A 25,325-nucleotide genomic window follows, 5' to 3' on the forward strand; every position below is an offset into this window, starting at 1 on the left:
AATATCACTTAAATTCAATATAATTATACTAAACCTTATAATTTCCTGAATACCATAATTTTACATGCTGCTTCGTTTCCGACTGTCACTCATCTTGTCTGCTATTCGCACATCGCACTCCTCTCTCTCTTTCTCTCTCCCTCCTGCTCTGTACCTGTAGACCGTCAACGCGCCACGCACCCCTGCCCCTCCCTGCTTGATGGTATGATCCTTGTCTGTCATCACCTGATTGGTTGCACGGACGTCATTAACACAACATTCAGTCACAGTCAGTGCATGGAGTGCATGGAGTGCATGGAGTGCCCGTGGCGCGGAGAAGAGCGTCCTATCATTCTGCCTTGAATTAAGTAAAGAAAAAAAAAAATGGCTCTCGGACGGGAGCCGGCTCTAATGGTACGTGTCCACAGGCTCCGTGCTTTCCACACTCCCCATTCATTGTCTATGTAAGCAGCCACGCAATGCATTCTGGTAGCGTGACGTCACAACACCCGCTCCTTGTTTGCATAAAGTTGAGGGCTAGTCTACTTTATGCAAATCACGGGCGTCACGACTCGCTGCCCCTTGAAACTCCCGAGATCTTTTAAAATAAACTTTGTCGATCCAAAATAAAGACAGATTCAGCAACTGCATGGCTTATTTCTCGCCTCAAATGTTTTCAGAAACACATTTCGGTGAACTATTTTCGTGAAATAAGAGAAGAAAGTTTCCAAACGAGCCTCCATACTGTTTCCGGTTTGAAAGCTGGGAGCAGCAGCCAACCCAGGGAAAGCGTTCGTCCAATCAGGTGGGGACAGCCAGTGTCTAGTGACAGCCCACCAAGCGTCCAGTGTTGGGAAGCGTCGCGTCCCCTCGCGATAAAAAAAAGTACCATTATCGTTCACTTAAAAGAGCCGGCTCTTTGAACCGGCTCGTTCCGAACCTACACATCACTAGTTGGTGCTCGGTATGAAACACAGACAGAACCAGCGACACCAACCTGTTGATACCAAAACCCACCAGTCCTTCTTTTACTGTTAAAAGCTGGAAATGAGAGCCGTCCTAGCATGGAAAGAAACTATTCGTGAACAATGGTGAGCATCTGGATGTTTGTGTTTACGCTGTCAGCCTGGGCTCGATGCTGGGAGGTAACTAGGGCGGTTAGCAACGGCGGTTGCTATGTCAACTAGTGTTAGCCAGGTAGCTAGCATTAGCATTAGCCACGCAGCTATTATAGGTTATCATCCACAAATGAGAGAGATACTAAAGTTTATGATTATTGTAACGTAGTTTTCATGCAACATATTTTTTCTTTCACTAGTGTAGCATGTCAGCTTTTATTGTGTAGCACGATATAACGTTAGGTCGAAGCCATAATGTTAATGTTAAGCTACTTAGCTCTAGGTGTTGTTAGGTGTTGCACATCATTGCTTTCTGTGAATGGCATTTTTAAGATAAGATTTAAGATAACCTTAGCATAGCATATATAGGTTCCCTCTCTGAGCCCAAAGATAACATATTTCTAAATTAACAGCCTTAACTTTATTTGCTTTGATTGATTCTTATAGGACTACAGCTAATAATGTAATGAGTTAATTTGTAATAGTCCTGTATCACAATCTGATACACAATAATGCAATAATAATACATATTATGTGCAATAACAGATAATAATGCACACAGTGCACTTTCATAGACTAAGTTACTGGAGTTACCTGCACTATACTCATCTTTAACAGTCTCTTCTGCACTATATTCACATTTTTAATAGTCCTGTATCACAGCTGTTACCCTGCACTATATTCAGTTTTCACAGTTTTCTTCATCTCCTTGTATTTTTATATCTGTATATTTTTTTGTTCTTTGCCCTACTAACTTTTTTACTGCCTTTTTACTAACATGTTTTGCACTATGGAACTGTGATGCTGGAAACTTGAATTTCCCTTGAGATCAATAAAGTTACTATCTATCTATCTATCTATCTATCTATCTATCTATCTATCTATCTATCTATCTATCTAATATGTAATGTATGTAGGTGATGTATAGCAGTTATTGTGGCTGCAATCAATGCTCATATGTAAACAAGTGTGGTCCGTCAATTAGCTAAGAAGCTTTTGATATATTTACTGTATTGTTATTGTTGTTATTATATATATAACTTGTCCTAATTGTTTGTTATCACTTTTATGTATTCATATTATTTCTTTATATTAATCCTGTCTCTAGGTGGAGGCTTCAGATAAGCCCAGTGGGTTTTTTGCCTCTTCCTGCACTGCATATCATTCTTTTTTTTTTGTTATGTTGTATAGTCTTAAATTGTGAAAAACAAAAATAAAAATAAATTAAATTAAAAAGCTACACCTGTACGGATCAAGCATAGACCTACTCAACGTCTGATTTGATAAGTACTTTACAGATATTAACGATTAACATAATGATCTTTTCATTATTTGACAAAAACAAAATGGTTTCAATTATTAAGGTCCTCTTCCTTTGGTGGGTTTCTCGAGTTTTCAGCTTTTTATTTTCAGCTGTTTGACTGAAACCCCTCTGAAAAAACAAACAAGTAGACCTTGTGATAAGACTTTTTTTTGGCATAATACTATTTCCAAGGTAAACAATGAACCTTCAAACAATTTTTATTGATTAAAATGTTTTAAATTAATTAATAAGCGCTCAACATCTTAAAATGTCTTGTTTTATCTGATCAACAGTCCAAAATCCAGACATGCATCCAAAGATATTTAGTGTACAATTATTAAAGAAACTGAGCAAAGCAGCAAATCCTCTTATTTTAAAAGTTGAAACCCATGAATGGCACATTTTCTTTATATGTAACTTCAAGGATGAGTGGATCATCAAAATTGTTGATTGACTAATCAATGTTTCAGAAAAACAAATCCATTATTGTCTTTTGCAGTGTTTATGACCTTGCTTTCAAGCCAGATGGCACCCAACTCATCATTGCCGCAGGGCTTCGTGTCCTGGTAAGGCTTTCCTGTTTTCTTTGGCCAAGGCACATATCTAAAGAATGCATGCATTATTACTGTATTACATTTAATGTATTTTATTTTTGTTGCAGGTTTATGATGTAGCAGATGGAGCTATTATCCAGCCTTTAAAAGGACACAAAGACATTGTGTACTGTGTGGCCTATGCTAAAGATGGTACTCGATTGGCTTTTCATTTGTACACTCCTTTATCAGTCATCATTGTTATCTTACTAACTACTGCGTTCTTCTGCAGGTAAAAGGTTTGCCTCAGGGTCAGCAGACAAAAGCATAATCATCTGGACGTCTAAATTGGAGGGTATTTTGAAATATACGTAAGTGTCACTTTCACTCATCACTTTAGTATCAGTGCGTCCTCTGCAGTGTGTATTACTCCGTCTTTTGTTTCTTTTCATTTGTTTATCTGTAGTCACAATGACTCTATCCAGTGTGTTGCCTACAACCCTGTCACTCACCAACTTGCCTCCTGCTCTTCTGGAGACTTTGGTGAGTGCACCATGAGTTTGAGTCTACACTGGACTAAAATCCTGTGCATAATATATACTAATTTTTAAAAAGAGAAATTGCCCACATGGAGCACTGGACATCTGAGTACCTTTTTACATTTTTAGGTCTGTGGTCCCCGGAGCAAAAATCTGTGAACAAACATAAAGTGAGCAGCAAAATAACATGTTGTGGGTAAGTGAAGTCTGTTTTCATAACTGTCTGCAACATTCGTACACTTTAATGTGACACATTTAAGTTGATTAAGTTGGTTTTATTTGATTGAAGGTGGACAAACGATGGCCAGTACCTTGCCCTTGGCATGATGAATGGAGTGGTGAGCATTCGGAACAAGAATGGCGAGGAGAAGGTCAAGATAGAGCGTCCAGGAGGCTCCTCTTCTCCTATCTGGTCCATAGCCTGGAACCCCTCTAAGTTAGTCTTACTTAATTATTGCTGCATAAGATAAGGTGTTTTTTCTTCACTAATCTTATGCGTTGTCCATCCATGTCGCCCACAATTTTGAGTAATGATGTGCTATTGAGAGTGCATTCCATTTTAAGAAAAGTGCTTGTGTGGCGCCAGCAGGTGGCAGTGGTCAACCGGGGAGTGTTTCTGTGAGAGAGAGGATTATGAATCTTCTGAGCAGCTGTCCATGTTTTTGATGCCCCCCTCCAGCCAAAGCCAGAAGCACAGCTGTAGCCATGACAGAGGACTACTGAACAGGTTAACTGAGAGAAAAGGGCACATTTGCAGGAGGAATGATAAAGAGGGTAGTGACGAGAGAAAATGACAAGATGCACCAGATATATTATTTTGGGTTGCTTTATGGAATATAATTGGTATATCACAGGGAGGTCAGAGCTTGAGGTCAGACAGGGAATAGCATCTCTTGAGCTGCTAGGGATTCAGTGTCTTGCTCAAGGACACTTCAACTGGGTGAATTCTGCTCAGCACACAGGCTTACATGGATAGATACCAAGGCTATTATTTGGAAAATAATAAAGATAAATGCAATGTTCAGACATGCAATTAAAATGGTTGAGGATACAGACATAGTGAAGCTAAAAGCCGTCAATTGTTAGGGGAAAGGGCTTGACCATGCACCCCCTAGTTGAAGGGTGGCTTCTCTGCTTTTATTATACCACGTGTCAACGTTACCTAAACAACCAAAGCCCCGTCAGTACAGTATGTTGACAGGAGTACTTATGCCTAACATCATATTTGTTGTATTTTCACAGGGATGAGCACAATGACATTCTGGCTGTGGCAGACTGGGGTCAGAAGCTGTCCTTTTATCAGCTCAGTGGAAAGCAGGTGAATACCACAGGTCTATGTAATTTAAAATCCCAAATTACCATATGGTATGGCTAAGTACAACCAACCAACATGGTGAGCTGTATACATATATACAAAGTCTTATTCATGCGACATGTTCTAATAAAACAACAAATTTCTCCTTTGCCACTTGAAACTGTTTAAAAGTACATTTAGATGATTAAATATAGGCAGTCTCTTTACCTTGCATGGAAAATACCAGTAGACTAATAGCATTTTGAAACACTATCTGCTATCACTTGCTGTAGCAATAAGAAACAAGAAAACTTAAGTCCAAAATATATGGTATTGGGAACACTTTACTGAGTTTAAGACCTGTGTTTCCTGTGGTAATCAGACTGTCAGGCTCTATTGAAACCATAACAGTACATTGGAAGTGATCCTGCTATGCTTCAATGGCCCCCTCACTGTCCCTCCTTCCTCTTAAATTCCCCGTGGGCAGTACCGTAATTATAGACAAATATGCCCTGTTCATTACTCTGCCGTTCTGCCTTAGGCTCGTATATTGTCATCGGCCTATTTATCTATTTAAGTGAACATTCTGTTTTGATTACAACACCAGGAATTGTTCGCAATGAAAGAAAATAACTATGGATTGTCGGCCAGCTTTTTCTTTTTTTTCCAGAGTGAGGAGAAACAGATGCACAGAGTTGGGGGACTGATATGATGTTGTGCAAATGGACTTTGAACATGAATACAATAGAGGTTGTTTAAACCAGAGGAAAAAAAACTTTTTATGTCCATCTTTTCATCAAACACTCAAAGGGATGGTTGAATGTACTGTTGACTTTGATGTGTGTCGACCCAGACAGTGGGAAGTTTTGGCCCAGGCCCCCAGGCAATAAATATGAGAAATACTACCTTTATTCTTGGTTTAATGTCCACCTCTCTCTTTGTCTCTCTCAGATTGGAAAAGACAGGGCTCTCACCTATGACCCGTGTTGCGTCAGCTACTTCTCCAAGGGCGAGTATATAGTCATGGGGGGCTCTGATAAACAGGCCTCCCTCTACACTAAAGACGGCGTGCGGCTCGGCACCATTGGAGAGCAGAATGCCTGGGTGTGGACATGCCGGGTAAAGCCTGACTCCAACTTTGTGGTGGGTCCACAGCTTGTGAAGTCATATGTCTGGAGAAGTTATCCCTGCCCTTGAATAATAGTATGTGTCAGATAGAGAGAAGAGATAGGAAAATGTCATGCAAAACACTGATAACACTCAGACCTGATATAAAGAGTGTCAGTCTGCATTAGATACTTTTTCTTGATCTCATTTAGCTACACAGATACACAAGTCATTTTATTTAACAGTAACACCTTTAGCACCTTTTCCTTTCACTATATTTAACTGAAAGTGATGGGGCATACGAGAGAGAATTTCTCTCAGTTCTACTGTGTAAATGCTTTAACAACAGGAACATTTTCCCACTCTCTGTCTTTTCTTAGAGGTGTTAATAGGATGTACTGCTACATTGTTATCTCTTATCTAGGTGTTGGGCTGCCAGGATGGGACCATCGCCTGCTACCAACTTATCTTCAGTACAGTTCACGGCCTCTACAAGGATCGCTATGCTTATAGAGACAGCATGACCGATGTCATTGTCCAGCACCTCATCACTGAACAAAAAGGTGCACTTTTGCTTTAGCTGCAGGATATTCAGTTTATAATCGAAGACCTATTGTGATGTCAAATGATAATGTATGTGTCTTGAAGCATCTCAGTTAGTGCCATGATCAAAGGTATAGAGGCAGTATTTTCTGAACTAAACTTTAAACAATACCAATACCTTAAAAGGGATAGTTTGGGTGTTTTGAAGTAGGCTTGTATGAGATACTTATTCATAGTCAGTGTATTACCTATAGCAGATGAAGGTCAGCGCACTTGCACACGGAGAAACAGATAGGAGCAAAGCAATGTACTGCAGTGGACGGAGGGCAGCAGCAAAAGGTATTTTAGCCACTTAAAAGAAAAGCTCACCTAAAAAAAATCATTATCGGTTTAAGTCTACACGATATTTAGAATATTTTCCGACAAGGAACTAACTGAAAGTTAAACTTATCTGTATTCTCTTCAAAGCCAGCAAGGGCTGTCTGACGGCAAGATAAAGCTGTAAAAATATTCTAAATATAGCGTACACTTAAACTGATATTGATTTTATTAGATGAGCCTTTCTTTTAGGTGGCTAAAATATGTTTTGCTGCCGGCTCCATCTGCAGCAGTACTTTGCTTTGCTCCCATGCTGCTACTCCTGTCTGCTTCTCCAAACTGGAGTCATGCCAATTATCGTCTACTGTAGGTAATACACTTAGTATGGATAAGTACCTCATACGACCCCTCTTCAAATCACCCAAACTATCCCTTTTAATAAGAATATATTGTATCTTTTCAAATGTTTTTCATTTGTCATATTTGTCCTATCAACTATCATCCGATTACGTTTTTGTAAGGGTATACAGTTTTTCAAATGGTGGATGTCTCATTTCAGTAATATAATATAAAAGGAGTTGTTTTCATAAAGGAGATATGACAGCTCATTATTTTAGTAATTCATTTTTAAAACGTACAGGGAAAAGCAGCATGACAGCATAACTGGGATGGTAACAATCAAGCTCTGAAAAAACGTATGCATGAAATTATGACAAAACTTTCCTCTCCCTCCTAACATGTCCACTCTCTCCCTTAATTTCCTTCTTTCCCCAGTGAGGATAAAGTGCCGCGAGCTGGTGAAGAAGATCGCCATCTACAGAAACCGCCTTGCTATCCAGCTGCCCGAGAAGATCCTCATCTATGAGCTCTATTCAGATGACTCCTCAGACATGCACTACCGGATCAAGGAGAAAATTTGCAGAAAGTTTGAATGCAACTTGCTGGTGGTCTGCTCCCAGCATATCATCCTGTGTCAGGTCAGAAGAGATATATTTCTATAGTCATTGTGCAGTATAATGCTCGTAAAAAAAAAAGCTTATTTCAAATGTCTTGCTCGCTTCTTCTAGAGCTTGTTTTTGTTTTGGGTCTTTCCCCACATAATGAGTCAATCAGTTCTGCTTCTCAGACTAAATTCTACTGACCTGAAGTGACTCTCTGGCTCTTTGTAAATTACACTAATGCACACTTGACAGATTGCGCAAGCGGCCGTAGAGACATTTGAGCCTATTAACATGATGGAAGCAGAGTGAATCAGTGTTTAGCCATTCAATACAAGCCCAAACAGCCCAGGGAAAAAAATGATAATATCATGAAATTGCTGGTTTTCCAGATGTTTCCGCCTAGTTTGCAAAAGGCTCCAGCTGTGCATGTGCTCTGCGGGCTCTGTCTCTCTCCCCTTCTCAACCCTCTTCAAACTGGATAAAGCAAGACAGTTGAATGAAGGGGAAGGACCACAGTCTGTTGAACCAGTGGGTGTCTCTCGGGGTTCCTCTCTGCTTCATGTCTCTATGTGTTTGACAGCGGCTGGTAGGGAGGAGGAGCAGCCATAACACAGAGGTTATTTCCTTTTAAATCTGTCTGGGTGTGACAGAGGTGCTTCAGATCTCTCTCTTAACAGGCGTGCCTGTGTTTCGTGCCTCAGACAGCTTTTAGACCATATAAATGGGCTGTGCTCGTATGGGCTGCGTATGTCTGTGTCAAATCAAATCATTGTTTATCTTTATAGCATTGCTTTCTGCCGTTGACCCACACTTTGCAGTGTTTAAAAGAATGTGCTAAGATTTGTTCGAGATTTACAAGTATGTTTAAATAAGGTTAAGGGTGTGATTAACAGACTGTGGAATAATAAAAACAGAATAATTTGGTCATTCAGAACCAGTCAGATTTTCATGTGTTAAATGTAATTGTGGTCTCGCCTTTCCCGCTCTGCTATTGTGCAGGAGAAGAGGCTCCAGTGCCTGTCCTTCACCAGTGTCAGGGAAAAAGAATGGGTGATGGAGTCTCTAATTCGCTACATCAAAGTGATTGGTGGTCCGCCAGGCAGAGAGGGCCTGCTAGTCGGGTTAAAGAATGGAGCTGTGAGTATTTTTGAGAAAAATACATTCCCACATTAAGTAACTGCAGAAATGACACTCATGCTCTTAAGCCAGTGGTTCAGGAATTTGAACATAAATATAATAAGGTTTACATTTATTACATGTAGCATTAGTTCTGATGCTCTATTCTGATTTTGCTCTGCTTGTCCTTGTTTTTGTGACGTAGATCTTGAAGATATTTGTTGACAACCTGTTTCCCATCACGCTGCTGAAGCTGTCAACCTCAGTGCGCTGCCTAGACATGAGCGCCTCCCGCAATAAACTGGCTGTGGTGGATGAGCACAACACTCTCCTGGTCTATGACATCAACAGTAAAGAGCTGCTTTTTCAGGTCAGCAGAGGGTTAAGAGTATGGTGGAGGAACCTTACCTGGCAGATTTAAAAAAACACATTTCAGAGGTGCAGTGGGATGGAATAAATAGAAACATGTATGTGTAATTATTTGCATTAGGTACAGCTACGTATACTCATGTACTCCTGTCTGGTCTGTGTTCCACAGTCACCTCCAGACCTTATTTCCCCGCTACCCCCCCTTACCCGCCTCCTCTCTTTTGCTCTCCCTGTAGGAGCCTAATGCTAACAGCGTGGCCTGGAACACCCAGTGTGAGGACATGCTGTGCTTCTCTGGCAACGGCTACCTCAACATCAAGGCTAGCAACTTTCCTGTACACCAGCAGAAGATGCAAGGCTTTATGGTCGGCTACAACGGCTCTAAGATCTTCTGTCTACACGTCTATTCTATGTCAGCTGTGGAGGTGCCTCAGGTGTGTAGTAATGTAGAAATGACAGCACACTATTGCCAATGGTTGGTGTATCTTAAATATCATGGTATTTGTTTGTACTACAAAGACAAAAATACTTAAATGGACTGATTTTCTATGAGTTATTGAACTAGGTATGTGGTGAAGATATAATTTTGTTGGTGGTCCTGTATAGTTTGCAATGCTTTTTGACGGTGGTGTTGTTGCTCTGCTCAGTCAGCACCCATGTACCAGTACCTGGAGAGGAAGATGTTCAAGGAGGCCTACCAGATTGCCTGTCTAGGTGTGACTGACAGTGACTGGAGGGATTTAGCCACAGAGGCCCTGGAGGGACTTGACTTTGACACCACCAAGAAGGCAAGTCTGACACACACAAACACATCGACCTACTCATTTTACTACTTTTATCTTCACAAAATAATAAAAACGTACAAATAGCAGCAACTCCTCCAAATGTGGCGTCGGTACCTTGCTTTTACCTTCGCCTCACTCTTAGGCTTCATGTCATTTGTAAACTCTCAACACTACCGGTAAATTACAGCATGTACAGTACCCAGACAGACAAATATAAATTAATGTTCACATTACATCTTTGAAGCAGGATTTAGAAGAAGCTGGTACTGCAAAAGAAAACAAAACATCAGATTCTGAGAAACCATCCTCTAATCGTAACACAGATTAAGCATATTCTTACTACCATTTGTACTCTTAGATGCCATTGGAACTATTTGTCTTCTAAAACTTTTTTAACATAAATACTTCAGACCTGTTTGATAGTGATAAACAGAAACACCTTTCTATTTGAATCATGTTAATGTGTTTTGCCCTGACATGTATGTGTATAGGGTGCTTTGTAATTAGATCTCTTTTTAGCTTGGCTGACTTCATGGCTTTGTTCGCTAGCACTTGAAGACGCATGACGCATTTTGGACTCCTCTCGCTGTTCTCAATAAAACCAAACTCGATATAACAGTGGTCATATTTTCTCAATTTAGATAGTTTGGGCTTAGCGTCACTTGACAATGTGGACTGACTCACATATTTCTCCATACTAGCTAGCTGGCTAATAAGCCAAGCTAAGCAGCAGCAGGAACGGTTTGGTGCGCCCTGAGTAAAGTGACTGATTCATGACAGTTTGACGTGATGCTTGACAATCATTTCAGAGTTTCTATTGGCCCAAAGCTAACGTGGGTGGGAGTAATGGACACAATATACTTGTTTTATTTGTGTAAATAGTCACCATCTGTAGTTATGTAGTTTTTAATGACACAGCCCAATTTTATAATTTAAAGCAAATTATTTTGCGGACCCTCTGGCAGAGTGACACGGACCCCACTTTAAGAATCACTGCTCCTAATTATATCTTGTCTTTTCCCAATTTCAGGCCTTCATTAGAATCAGAGACCTGCGCTACCTGGAGCTCATCAATAGCATCGAGGTAATGCCTACTCTCCTTCAATATTGTGAAAAGCCAGGTTCACATTTTTTGTTTGCTGATTTCTGCTCCAACCAGAGCTGACATCATTACATTTATACAAGGCTTGGGGGATACTGGGTCAATCACAATTATTATGGTCATCATACATTTATTTGCAAGGCTTTCCCGTCAGCTACACTTAAAAACCTCTTGAACAAGGGAACAACTTGAAACCTAAATGACCACCTCGGGTCCAATATACACACACATGCAAGCAAATATATACACACGGCAAAGCACACACACATTCCTCGACAAAATGCATGCAGAGCAAAGTCTGTTTCAACTTGGCAAACGCAAGGAGAAAGTTTCTGCTCTCACTTTTGAAAAGGGGAAACGAGCTTCTTTGAAATTTTTTTTTCAGTGATATGAAATAAATGTTTATTGTATTCTATAAACATTTTATTTGTTTTCTAACTTTGTTATGACTGATGACGTAACAGTTTATTGTGGGTTTAAAAGTGAAGCTGATTGCATCCAGCAAGCCAATAGTTTTTAGTGCCTTCTGTGTTTTTTTACTCATTGTGTGTGTAGATGCATGTGAGTGTTTATCTCTGCACACATGCCAGTGTTTGTGTTGACTGATTTGCAGGAGAGGAAGAAGCGGGGTGAGAACGACAATGAGCTGTTCCTGGCAGACGTCTATGCCTACCAGGGGAAATTCCACGAGGCAGCCAAGCTTTACAAACGTACCGGCCACGAATCCAGAGCCCTGAGCATGTACACTGACCTGCGCATGTTTGAGTATGCTAAGGTGATTAAATCATCGATTGACAAAAACACACATACGCATGTACAACATACTTTTGTATCAATATGGACAGAGCGACCTGGAAAGCGCTGCATGTTTTAGGGATGAAGAACATGTGTTTTTCTTCATCATGTGCAGTTATGCCAAGTTGGGGCCCTGCACTGTGTTCAAATGGCCCCCCTTTACCGTCTGTCTTTCATCTCCTCATATATCACTGGAATCTCCACATATATCATCTGATCAGTACACACACACACACACACCGTGCTTTTACAGACATATCCATATACAACACAAGGGTAGCTTACACACATAGTTAGAGTTGGAAATGGAGCACAAACGGAGAGAAATAAGGCGAGCGTCTGCTTTTACGTGAATACTTTGATGAGGAGGTCAGTTGGAGTTGAGACAAATTCATGCTTTATTGTGTTTACATGTGGGGGGGACACTTTGATCGTCAGCATCACATTCACATTGCTGGAGCAGATGACACAGCTACGAGTCGTTCATGTATATTTGTGTGTGCGTATGTATCAGATTGTGTGTGCGTTTGATGTGGCTGCTGTATATTTATGTGGCTGTGTGGCCATCTGGTCCTACAGGCTGTTTGTTTTAGGTAGGATGGACACCGGAGGGCTAGCCGCCTGCTGTTTGTGTGACTCTCTTCCTCCTGTCTCGGCCTTGACCCACATGGTTCTGGCTGTCTGAACTGGACTCTTGCTCTCCATCCAGATTAACTGTGCTACATACATTCCTCGCTTATCATCAGTGTTAATGGGGATTTCCCAGTTATCCATTGCTATGTTTAGTAGCAAGTTTGTAACTGTGTGTGTCTTTCTTGCAGGATTTTGTCGGAGCGACAGACCCCAAGAGCACTCGGATCCTGATGACCAAGCAGGCAGACTGGGCTAAGAGCAGCAAGGAGCCCCGGGCAGCAGCGGAGATGTACCTGTCAGCAGGAGAACATCTCAAAGCCATAGACATTATAGGGGAACACGCCTGGGAAGACATGTAAGTGTCAGTCACTGTATGAAACATGCAAAATCAGTCCTCCACTATAGGATACACTGTTATTCCTGTTTAACCTTTTCTAAACCGCCTTTTTAGATTTTTGTGCATGATTTTTCCCAAATCTATAAATGTCATCCAAATTGCTTCTTTGAATTTAGTAAATGGGCACATTTTCTAGCGCATAACTGATCAAAAGACGGTAATGTCGAGATAATGGGGTTAGATATGTTCACACTCTGCGCTCTGCCAAAAATGCCTCAATTTGACCGTCAGCAGTGGAACTCTCACTCTTTGGCTTTCTATGTTTCTAGACATTGATAGAATACTCGAACATTAGTGGAAGAAAGGGATTGAAGCTAGCTTGGGACACAACACAAAGGGCCACTTTGAAGCCCTGATGTAGATTTAAACCCTGAATCAGGTTGAATCTTATACAGATGCACACTTAGCCAACAAAGTCATCAAGATGCTTCAACCATCGTAGACTCCTGATTTGATGTGTTGAAGTTTTAAGTTCCTCTCAACTCAAAAATATATTCTTGCTTATTGTTACTTGACTTGGATGTTTGACCCTCACTGTGCAGAATGGTGTATTTGCAGATTTTTATTGGCTAGAAAGCTGTTTTCACATTCATCTGCCGAAGGCGGAAATTTTCTCTGTGCTCACCTAAAATCCAAGTTATGGTTTGACATCACAACGAGTTTGAAGTTTGGAAGCCAATCATGGTCCATTATGCAACAAGTGTGATGTGGAAACTTTAAGCCTTTGGTGCACACACACTTAGAATGAACTTTTCAGTAATGTGAGAGACTTCTTGTGTCCAGTAGTTAAACGTTTTGAAAGGAAAAGTATTCATAGATATTCTGGATTTCTCAATGAGGGAGAAATAGTTGATATAACTTAAAGGGGAACACCTCCCAAATTCAGAAATCCAATATGTTATTCCCATGGCCTAGTAAAGTTGAATCTATATTTATGAACATGAGCTCCTCTCTCTCAAAGCCAGAAACCAGAGAAGTAAGTCTCAAACTTGTGATGTCATATGGAATAAAGTCTGGAGCTGCCCCATAGACAATGAATGAGAGGCTGATTTTGTGAACCCACAGAATGTTTGTTTTCTTTTTTATACCCAAATGAGCTTTATTCTATTGTAGTGTCCTCAGTTGTGAAACAGAAAATGTACCCATATAGTCTATGGACCAGCTCCAAAATGTATACTCACAAATCACAAATTTGAGTTTTAGCGCTCTAGTTTTGGGATTTGAGAGTTGTTCATGTTTTCTAATATTTTGTGGATCGTTTTAGACCATAGGAACGAATTTTGAAAATGGGCGCAGTTCCACTTTGAAGAGTTTTTAATTAGGTCACTTAACTTTTTTTTTCTGGAAAAACCTCATCAGACATGAATTATCTTAAAATATGCATGGAGGGGATGTTGCATCTGTGTTGCATAGTAGTAGCACAAGGCAGCAATAGTTAATATCCAGTGCATGCATCTCTCTCTGAGGATCATTATTAAAAAGTATATTTAATACGCTGAGTCGAAGCTATGATAGCTAAGAACGTACGTAGGGAATTATTACTTTTGTATTAGCGTTCACACATACATGCATAGTGGGAATGTGTGTTGTTGAAAACCAGGCTAACTGATAAGTCAGTTGTCTGGTGGTCATATCAGACCTCCCCACTGACTCCATCTGACCTATTGTCTGCATGCTGTGAGTCTCCTGTGGTGCTACCAGCGGGTCAGCACTATAAACACTGCAGCTGAAACAGAGTCAGGGCTCTTAAACCCAAATCTGATTCAGCTAGTGACCCCGACTGGTTCATATTCTTTTTGGGGTCATGAGCATAATTTGATAGACCGGACCCCGATGTAAGGGTTTATCTGCACTCGCCCTCTCTGTGTGTGCTCACTCCTCTCTCTCCTTTCATCCAGGCTGATCGACATCGCTCGCAAGTTGGACAAGGCTGAACGCGAACCGCTGGCAAAGTGTGCGCTCTACTTCAAAAGGCTGAAGCACCACGGCTATGCCTCAGAGACTTATTCCAAGATGGGGGACCTGCAGGCCCTAGTGCAGCTGCATGTGGAAACCCGGCACTGGGAAGAGGTCTGACACACTTAATGCACACAGGAGGCACACCTGCTCCGCTCATCATGACTTATATATAGTGTCCTGAGACAATCACATAAATATAATGTGAACCACATAGGACTGTGCTAAATAAATTGCTGCGGTATTCAGAAACCCATAAACCACTTTATGGTCATGGCCAGAAAAGTATATTGTATTTGTTAAAGTAACCACAGTTGAATGCAAACAATAAGACAATACATCTGCCTGATATCCTACACTGACAAACTTAAACCACACACGCACTCCAGAGCTAATCATCCAGCTTTGGATTTCTCTGAATCCATGCCCACATGATGATTAGTGAGTGAGCAGCACAAAACACTCTACCGCACTGAAAGAGTATCAGCTTAAAGCTCTATTCTGCTTCCAATCAAATTCCTCCATCAGGGCGGATCACGCTGCTCAGACAAGAAGAAAATATAGCGTTTCTTTAATCCATCTGCAGTTTTTAATCGAGTTAAAGGCGTTACAGAAATGCATATTAGCAATTTACATGCTGAAACAGAAGAGCCAAAAACAGAACATCAAATCACGATCGCATGGTTCTGCTGTAGTGTCTGAGGAAAGGCTTCCCAGATATTTATTTGATCCTCAGAGAGAAAAAAGAAAGCAGAGGGGGGGAATGCAGAGAGAACTGTTAGGCTTTATGTGCTTCACTAGACGGGACAGAGCACATGCGGCATGGGCCACATGGATACTATTCACTGCTCCCACTCAACAAAGTATTCCTTTAAGTGACTTTGGGCTCACATGCCTTAGACACACACAGAGTCTCTTTCTCTCTTTTGCTGTATGGTATGACTGGTGTGTTTCTTGGCTCAAGTTTTGCCACAGGACATTTAGATTAATCAGTCACCATGACAGGCAAATGTGTGTCCACAGCGCACTTCAACAGCTCTTTATATGCTGTCATTCAAACAGCGCAAGAGCTACAGTTGTAGTTCTAATTGAGTGTGAAATCAACTTAGCTCATACACTTTTTCTTTGTTCTCCACTCATTAATAATGCTGTATTGCGATGTTTTGACTGGAAGTAATGTGTGTTTTTCTGAATAATGTGTGGTATAATAATGTCCCTAATCAACTGCAGTTCAGCCATAATTACTCAGGGCAGTCTTATGTTGTTCTCTATATATCACAATCTGTGGGACTTACTAATTTGTGTGTCAACTTGTCACATGTATTGCATTACATCTCTCTTTTCTCAAGGCCTTCTCACTGGTGGAGAAGCACCCCCAGTTCAAAAATGACGTCTATGTGCCTTATGCGCAGTGGTTGGCAGAAAATGACCGCTTTGAAGAAGCTCAAAAAGGTGAGTTTGCATCTCCAACAGGGCTTCACTTTCACCTTTACTCAGTCTTATTTGGGATGCTCCAGTGTGTACATTCACATACTTTTTAACAATGCATGTTTCCAGGATTATTTCAGTGAACTTTACAGCCACAGCCAAAGTTTACATATGGAAGTGATAAAGCCTGGCCAGCTCTGGATGCAGACATTCTTCACTACTTCCTTAAGATTCTCTGTATTCATTGTAAAACATGATCCTCTTTGCTGGAGCAGAGCAGAACAGAACAGAGCTGAGCTGCCTGTTAACTGAATGACATGCATGCATGCCTCTAATCACCAGTACTACAAGCGGCTCTGATGATGATTACCAACTGTAACCATAGTTATAATCAGCTCATAGATTTATAATTATGATCTCAGCAGGCATATTTCCTCTTCTACATAATCTTCCTCTGCCCGTCTCGACATGGAACTCATGACTGAACAGGCCTGATTGTATTGGAGCTCACTTATGGTCATGCATTTTGCTGATTGTGTGTATTTTAGTCAGAGCGGTGACGCAGTATTTTGTTACTAGTGATTGTAATGGAGTCTAAGACTCCGGCCTGTCTCCTGTCCACTGCACTGGTACTTTTCATGACAACTAAGAAAAAGTTAACGCTAGGCTGAATTGGTTGGGTACTTATCTTGGGGGCCAAGTTCAAGAGTAGCTAAAATGAGGTTCTCGACCTCCAGGGCTCCATCGAGAGATTTAATTGGGTTTGCGGCATTTTTATCATCACCTAAAGGCTGATTGACCACTCTCTCATTCCAAATGTCTTTAGTTTGAAGATATCTTTTAAAGGTAGAGTTGGTAATGCTGAGAACTAGCAAGAGTAAACTAGATTTTAAAAATAATCCAACTGAAAAACCCAGCCCAGTGTTGTTTCCAATGAAAGTATCCAGCAGCACTAGCTCCAAAAGTCACTAAATCTAGAGAGAGAAAGTCGCCAAGTCGGCAACACTGACTGTCGGTTTGTTCAGGCCTCCCTCCAAAATTATCATTATGAATGTAACAACAAACATGGATATTGTTAGTACTCACAGCTGTCAAGCAAGCAGCTTGTGGAAGACGCAATGAGTGCACGCAGACAAGCAGGCCGTCCAATCACTGCATTCAGGCCGAATGAAATGGTAGACAGGTTTATTACAGTCCTGCGACAGACACAGACACCACTCAGATACCATTTTTTCTTTTTCTAATATTCGATTTATTGATTGCTGTCGGGGTGTAATGAGAATTTCAACAAATACAACTACATTAAAAAATGTATTTGAACAACACTACCAACCCAACCTTATAATAGTTGCCGTATTTCTCAGTTTCCTTCATTGACATTCTTGCAAAATTGCATATTGGATCACTCTGCAGTCTTCTAATTGATTGAAAAAAGCCACTTTAAATGAAAAGCTGACAGTTTTGCAAAGCTCCATCAATATCATGCTATAAACTTGATTAACTAATTTCTGTTATAGGCCTGCACATAGAAAAATACATGTTAATGACTGAGCCACTTCTGTGCATTTTTGTCAGCTTCTGTTTTGTGTTTCTGTAAGCGGGAAGGAGTGGGTGTTACTTCCTAGCATTAACCAACAGCAGCTGAATGTGGTTTCTATCCAGTTAGGTAGACTGATAAATATTTGCCACTAATATGTCCTGACCCCCACTGTGGTTGCAGAGGCAGGGTCACTGCTGGGGTCGACTCCCTAAAGCTGCTTCTAATTACCCTCTGATGGGAACATGAAGAATAGCGCTCATGTTTATTAGGGCTTTAAAGTCAAAGTGTTTTGTTGTTTCATATTCAGGAGCAACCTACCTGTTTGGAAAAGACTTATGTTAGTTATTATTACATGTGAAAAATTAAGAAAACGTTGGTATAAATTGCTTGTAGTGCCATGTAGTTAGTGTGTGGGTGTGTGTTAGTGTGGGTAAGTATTGTACATTTCTGTAGTATAAGAATCCAATTGTGTCAAAAAACTCAGCTGGTCTTGAGTGATTCTTTCCAGATGTGTGACTGTCGACAAAATACATTAACAGAGTGTGCATCCCACGTATTGTTTTTGTATCGTCTCCTACACTTTCATAAACATACATGATTGCTTTTGTACTTTTTAATGCCTCCGTGCCGTCGACAGCCGTGGCCGGAAGCATTATGTTTTGGGGTTGTCCGTATGTCTATTCTTGTGAACGCGATATCTCAGGAACACCTCAAGGGAATTTCTTCAAATTTGGCACAAATGTCCACTTGGACTCAAGGATGAACTGATTAGATTTTGGTGGTGAAAGGTCAGAGTCACTGTGACCTCAAAAAATATGTTTTTGGCCATAACTCAAGAATTCATACGATAATCATTACAATACAGACAAATGTCTAAAGGGATAAAATGATGACATTTTGGACAGACATGGATGTAAACTGCAAATTGACTGGCTGGTGGAGGCATATATCCGCAAGGCGGTAATTTTAGTTATTAATAATATGATAAAATAAAATTCAACCCAAAGCCAGGTCATGAAAGCTATGTTGTTCTTAACTGTGTCTGGTAGCTTTTTCCTTTTAAAATCTTTACTGAACAGGACAGGAGAGGCATCATCACTGAACAGCTTTAAAAAAAAAAAAAGAGCACTTCCTGCTGAAATGTCATTAACAGAAAGAAAAAGATTTGTCATAATACTTGCCCATCATAAACCACAACAATGACAACTTGGCTCCAAAGATGTCAACCCAGAAATGAATCAATAAAGAAGGATGTCTTCCTGGCACCTGAAATCCAACGTCGCCGCAAGGGCACATCATAACAATCAATCACCACTTCTGTCTTTCTTTCATAGCATTTCACAAGGCAGGGCGACAGAACGAAGCCGTTAAAGTCCTCGAGCAGCTTACCCACAATGCAGTGGTGGAGAACAGGTTCAACGATGCAGGGTACTATTACTGGATGCTGTCTATGCAGTGTCTGGACATCGCTAGAGGTGAGACCCATCTTCACTGCAATGGAAAGAAGCCTTTGTTTTTACTGTAATGCATTTATTGTTTCCTACTAATCCTTTTGGTACGTCTGTGTATGTTTGTCTGACGCAGAAAGTGAAGACCAGAGGGATGAAATGCTGAAGAAATTTGAGCGTTTCCAGCATCTTGCTGAGCTCTACCATGTCTATCGCTCCATTCAGCGCTACACGGTGAGAATGTGCTACTTTGTCAACCCTAATCTTTCATAGCCAGACCAGACAAAAGTGGGAGGAGGCCTTAGAAATCAGGAGGCAGCCATGTGATTGGCTGTCAGATTGAAAGCCATGGAAACAGTACCTGCTATGTGGTTAGGTTTCTGTTTGGGTACAACACATTCATGTTCCAAATATTTCTTTTTTTTAACATGGAAGTATGCTGACAGCCCACTGCGTTTCTGCCCTCTTTCTAATCAACTTTTGTACTCAAATTTCTCGAGACTGCTGTGGGTTTGACAAGGAGGAGGTCTGGCTCTGCAAGATTATGTCAATCCAAGAAAAGAGACTCGGAGTAAAGGACAAATGAAAATGTGTGCAGGTTGTTTGGTAAAGTGAACAAAAGAGAGTTGAGGGTGTAAAGTTCAAGTGAAGACTACTGAAGAGGCATTGAATCACATGCCTTTTATGCAACAGTTAAAATGGTTCACTTCCTGAAGCCTCTCTGATCCATATCACCATGGTAACCAGCTGCTTGATTGATCATGATGACTACCTCATCAGTGGTCTTCTCCAAGCCCCCAGCCCTAACCTACTTACAAACAAGCAATGAGCACTCAATGGGTGACCTGGCCTGTGTCAGTGTCCTCGGTTTGTTGTTTCAGCTTTCTGCTCGGCTTTGGTCACACCCGTGCAATAGAGAGGCATCGCTGTGATCCAGACCAGAGCAGGAAACCTCTATATCTCACCTTAACTCTCTCAGGCAGGCACTATAGATTTGAATGATCAACTTTTGGAATAAAGTGCTGTTAGTGATTGCTTTAGCAAATTCGTCTTTCCCTGCCACTCCAAAAAAGTGAGTAGGCGCTGTGAGGTGCTATGAGGCACTGTACAGGGTTTTTGGCCAGGCTAAAAGATGAAACAATTAAGCAGGGGAGTAGGAGAGATGGTGCTTTTAAAACAAATGTAAACCACCTACATTTTAGCAGAAGCTAATTTTTTTCAATCATTTCTTTTGAACTGTTTTTATCTCCAGGATGAGCCCTTCAGTTCCCACATGCCAGAGACGCTCTTCAACATCTGCAGGTTCCTTCTGAACAACCTCACCAAGGACATACCGCCAGGCATTTCTAAAGTGTATCCTTCCATTTGAGAAAGTAGTCCTCCTAACATAGCGGAAAAATATCAAGCAATTATTTTTAGGAAGAAAGTATTGTGGGGCCCTTCCTCTCTGGAAAACTCTCAAGAACAGACATGCCAATCTGAAATCAAGACTGGCAGAGACGGTGATGATAAAGTGGTGGAAAAGAGATAGAAGTAGAAACAAAACGGGAGAGTTGGCGCCACTGCGGAAGCCATGCTGCTGCTGAGAGAAATAAAAAGGGGTGATGATGGGGAGGAGGAGAAGATGCCAGCAAGAGGCACATTCTCTGTTCTCTAAACAAATGCTTTGATTGGTGAACTTTGTGCATATGCACACATACACAAACACACTAAACAACGTGCTTTAATTTGAAAAAATACACACACAAAGACACCCACAGCCACACAGAGGAATCCATGTAGTCACACACACACACTGGAGGCAGAGTATGAGGAAGGACAGCCCAGCCTTTGAGGAGGAAATCAGGCTGAGCAGCTGGGATCCTCTGCGGCCAAACTGAGGTGTTCCAGAAACTTTGAACTTAGATTTATAGACTGAGCCGGGATGTGTTGGACTCGGTTTGAACAATAAAACACAATGTCACAGAAAAGCTGCACTAAACAACTTTCACAATGGGAGGACGTGCATTTATCAACAGTCCCAGCCGTGGAACAGAACTGGGTGTGTGGGTGGAGCTGGAGAGTAGCTGAGTGGAGAGGAAAGGAGAGGAGCGGTGTTAAGTTTTAGGTGATGGAGGAGTGCCAGCATAGAGCTGCTGCAGCTGCAACTCATTGACCTGTCATTGCCACTCTCAGAGCTGCTCCCTCTCAACAATCTGTCTCCATAAAAATACAAATAAGCAACAATGTCCTCAACTCGAACACAAAAACAGGAACGCATGCTTGTATAAGCACACACACAAGCCTACAAATAACCTAACCAAGGTATTACTTCCAAGGCAGTCAGCCAATGTTGCAGGCTCAGCATGGCTCTTGTTCTACTCATTAATTAGTAGAAATGAGGGAATATACAGTTATGTCTATTTATAAATACACAAAAGTGTAAATGTTTCCACATAAAAAGTAACTAGTTTTGAATAAGATACTTATAAATTAACATCCCTGTTCCAGCTGTTTCCCTTACAGTAGTGTTCCTTAACCTTATTTTTAGTAACACCTTGTATGCGTTGGCCAAGGAGAGTCAGAGACTGGGTGCATACAAGCTTGCCAGGTATTCCTACGAGAAACTCCAGGATTTGCACATTCCCTCTCGCTTCCAGGAGTCCATAGAACTGGGCAGCCTCACCATCCGCTCCAAACCGTTTCAAGACAGCGAGGTGTGTTAAACAGTTGGATCTACATGCTGGTATATTTAACTTGTTGTGAAATATTGGGCCTCATGCAAGAAGCAATATACGAACAAATGTTCTCTTATTTTTATTCATATCCACAATCTTTTCTTGTTTTGTAAGTACCCAATGATTTCTAGGATTCACCAATGTTTTCTTATTGTTGCTCTCTCTTAGGTAAGAGAACATTTTACAAGTGGTTGAGAGCATTCTTACCAAGAGAAGAAAAAAACATTTTGTTTTCACAGTCCACAAATTGTTTGTCCAACACAAGGAAACATGCGTTTTAAATGTGATGCATGAATATCATATAATCAAATTTACATTATTATTATGTTTTAGAGTAATTGTGATTGGATTATTAAATGTGTGGGCTAAATGAATACTATTGGTCCATTGATCCCAATTAAGACCATAAAAACCCTTGGATGATATTGCATGCATTCAGCTTCTGAATGGCTTACATACTGCTCTTCCATGCTTTTTGATTTTCCTCTAACGCCAGTACTGATGCTCTGGAAAATCACATATTTACTTTGTTAAGTCTATCTATCTACCTATCTTATCTAAGTTCTCTTTTTCTTACAGCATTTTTTTCTCTCCAGTTCTTGTGCATGTGCCAGAGTATTTGTACACGGCACAACACCTGCCTTATAGTGTTTAGGGGGCCTTACCTATGTTAATACCTGCCCTTAAATAGTGTTTGGAGGCATTACCTACGCTTATACCTGCCCTTACAGTAAGGGGTGTTACCTATGCTAATAAAAAAACAAATCAACCGCACACCTCCAATTCATGATCAAGTGGGATTCTTCATTCAGAGCATTTGGTGCATCTGGAGTTGACTTCTCTTCTTTTTTCTCTTAACAGAAAATTAAGAGAGTGTTGCTGCATGAGGCCCATTGTTCATCCATACTCTCTGATTATTAGAGGAGTCAACCCCGCCCTGTGCTCCCGAGTGTGTATGTCAAACTTCCATGTGTTTACTGCAGGACCTGATTGAGGGCATGATGTGCTACCGCTGCTCCACCCACAACCCCCTGCTGAACAACCAGGGGAGCGTGTGCATCAACTGCAGGCAGCCTTTCATCTACTCAGCTTCTTCATATGGTCAGTGACACACAGACACATGGTGCGCAGTATTTGCCAGAGGGGACTCCATTTGTGTTTGTAATGTAGCGTATCTCCTCCTTGTGTACAGAGGTGTTGCCTCTGGTGCAGTTCTACCTGGAGGAGGGCATCAGTGATGAAGAGGCTGTGTCTCTGATTGACCTAGAAGTTCCTCACACGGATCAGAGGGATGCACGCTGGCAGGATATGGACAACGGTGGTATCCTTTGATCATCTATTCTACGCTACGTGACTGTACACAGTATAAACACATACACAGAGTAACAGATGATTCACATGCTTTGTATGAATTATTAACTCCTCACTCTGCTGGTCCTGAGAGGCTGTATCCTTGCCCTTACACACTGCACATCTCTTCGAAATGAAGCACGTGACTCCCCTCCGCCTTGTGACAGTTCTAAGAAGCGGTTTAGTCTGCGTTGGCCTCGATTCTGTGCTGGTGGTTAAGCTGTCAGAGCTAAGTCATCTTAGCTCTTGAGCTAATAGGGTTAGCGAGGCTCTCCTGTCTCATCTTAATGACACTAACCCTCCAAGAGCCGTAGCCACAGCCCTAGCGCAGGGATTAACCTGCATTAGCCGGCAGACACTCAAGGGCACTGAGGTCTGCTCTGTTCTTCCAGAGCCACGACGTGACTGACAGGCTCGACTGATCGGCATTTTGAGCACACTCACTTTTAGAACAGTCTCTGGGGGGATCGTTTTATAAGGGCTTTTCCTGTCTTGAAAATTACAACAAATAAAATCTGATGTTGAAATGTGTGAAATGTATGCATTGCTTTATGTATTTGTTCTTAATTAACAACATGGCAGAGCTGCAGGCTTTGAGGATGGATGATGGTTTGGATGATGCAGAGGAAGACCCATTTACAGCCAAAATGAGCTTTGAGGTAAGAAAGGACAGAGGAGATGAGGCGATTAATATTCCACCAACTGGGCGAACCAGCTGGAGAGGATAAAAGGACGGGTTCTATAATATGTCCATGTGTGTGTCCAAACAGCAGGGAGGCTCGACCTTTGTCCCCGTCAAGGTGAGTCGCTCGGTGCTGCGCTCCATGAGCAGGAGGGACGTCCTGATAAAACGCTGGCCCAGGCCGCTCAAATGGGAATACTTCCGCTCCCTGCTGCCTGATGTGAGCATCACCATGTGCCCCACCTGCTTCAAGGTACAGCATTTATAAGACACACGGCTATATATCCTGGGTAAACCACAGACTAAGCTTATCTGTCTGATTTCTTTCTTGCCTTTTCTTCCTGTCACATTGCTTGTCTCCTATATAATAATTCTTATCAGATCTATTTATTCTGGGCTTTTCTGATGTTCCTGTTTTTGTGTTTTCTTGTAGATGTTTCACAGTGAAGATTATGAGCTCCTGGTGCTTCAGCACAACTGCTGTCCTTATTGTCGCAGACCCATCGATGAACCAAACTGATCTACTTAAAACTAGCAGCTATTTAAGACATTCACATTTTTGTACCCTGAAGCTGACCTTTTTTTCCTTTTTCTATCGTGCAGTTGATTATTCTTTTGCATTGTAATATAGTTGTCAACTTGTCACTGTAATATATATCTGTTTATCTTCCAGTTAACGTGTTGCATGTTATTCCTCGAGTTCCCTCTCTAGAGCAGCTCTTTGCCCTCGAGGGATGAGTGACTGAAGTAATACCTGTAGTATCTGTGTGTTGGTCATTATGGAGTGTCAGAAAAGTGCACCATCAGCCAATCAACCCAATTGGATTATTAGGATCAGATTACCTTGATCTGCCACTGATTACATCATCACTTTAAAGGGAACATGGGTGTATAGTATAATAAAAATATCGCTGTAAAAACAAATTTATTTAAAAAACACTATTTTAACTTAATAGATAACATCTATGTGTTGTGTAGAAGACAAGATGCCATCAAATGCATTCCACAGATTTATATGCTGTAGCGCTACTGTATGTTTTATAACAGTATGGGACATGTCATCTGTTGTGTAGTCATGAGAATGTATTTTTATATTGTTACAAAGGAAAAAAAAAACTTTTCACTAAAGTATTTTGGTACTATTTATTATAGTGGGTTTTCTTAATGATACAAATAAAGTAATATTAACTTTAACTTTTCTGATTGAACTTCACAGTTTGTGTCTATAAAAAAAGAAAAAGCTGCTGTGAGAGTGCATGCTATTAGCGGTATGCCCCACTGACTCTGATTACACTTAAGGCTATGAGTTGAGCTCTGCATTATGCAGTGGTC

At 41.1% G+C, this 25,325-nt stretch overlaps 1 protein-coding gene across 2 annotated transcripts; it reads left to right on the plus strand.

Moving 5' to 3' along the window:
• The first annotated feature begins 914 nt into the window (after positions 1-914).
• ift122 (intraflagellar transport 122 homolog (Chlamydomonas)) lies at positions 915-25,183 on the plus strand. 2 transcript variants are annotated; one of them, XM_074643912.1, is made up of 30 exons: positions 915-1,070; positions 2,900-2,966; positions 3,062-3,146; positions 3,226-3,304; positions 3,400-3,476; positions 3,602-3,668; positions 3,762-3,908; positions 4,062-4,199; positions 4,715-4,790; positions 5,718-5,909; positions 6,298-6,436; positions 7,509-7,711; positions 8,675-8,812; positions 8,997-9,161; positions 9,397-9,594; positions 9,808-9,948; positions 10,976-11,029; positions 11,661-11,822; positions 12,664-12,830; positions 14,771-14,942; positions 16,178-16,280; positions 19,131-19,271; positions 19,381-19,478; positions 20,497-20,597; positions 21,775-21,940; positions 22,945-23,062; positions 23,154-23,282; positions 23,894-23,970; positions 24,082-24,246; positions 24,427-25,183. In XM_074643912.1, the coding sequence occupies exons 1-30, from the start codon at positions 1,027-1,029 to the stop codon at positions 24,511-24,513; spliced, it is 3,696 nt and encodes a 1,231-aa protein (XP_074500013.1). In that variant the 5' UTR covers positions 915-1,026; the 3' UTR covers positions 24,514-25,183. The 2 variants fall into 2 exon arrangements, with proteins under 2 accessions (XP_074500013.1, XP_074500014.1); XM_074643913.1 differs by lacking the exon at positions 4,062-4,199.
• Positions 25,184-25,325: the final 142 nt, after the last annotated feature.

The sequence above is a fragment of the Sebastes fasciatus genome, chromosome 8 (assembly GCF_043250625.1).
Source record: "Sebastes fasciatus isolate fSebFas1 chromosome 8, fSebFas1.pri, whole genome shotgun sequence".
Lineage (NCBI taxonomy): Eukaryota > Metazoa > Chordata > Actinopteri > Perciformes > Sebastidae > Sebastes > Sebastes fasciatus.

Bases quoted from the DNA above. Each gene is read 5' to 3' on its own strand.
- ift122 (XM_074643912.1), top strand. From the start codon at position 1,027: ATGAGAGCCGTCCTAGCATGGAAAGAAACTATTCGTGAACAATG. The intron at 5,910-6,297 runs GTGGGTCCACAG...TCTCTTATCTAG, and splicing joins AGCCTGACTCCAACTTTGTG to GTGTTGGGCTGCCAGGATGG. The intron at 19,272-19,380 runs GTGAGACCCATC...TGTCTGACGCAG, and splicing joins GTGTCTGGACATCGCTAGAG to AAAGTGAAGACCAGAGGGAT.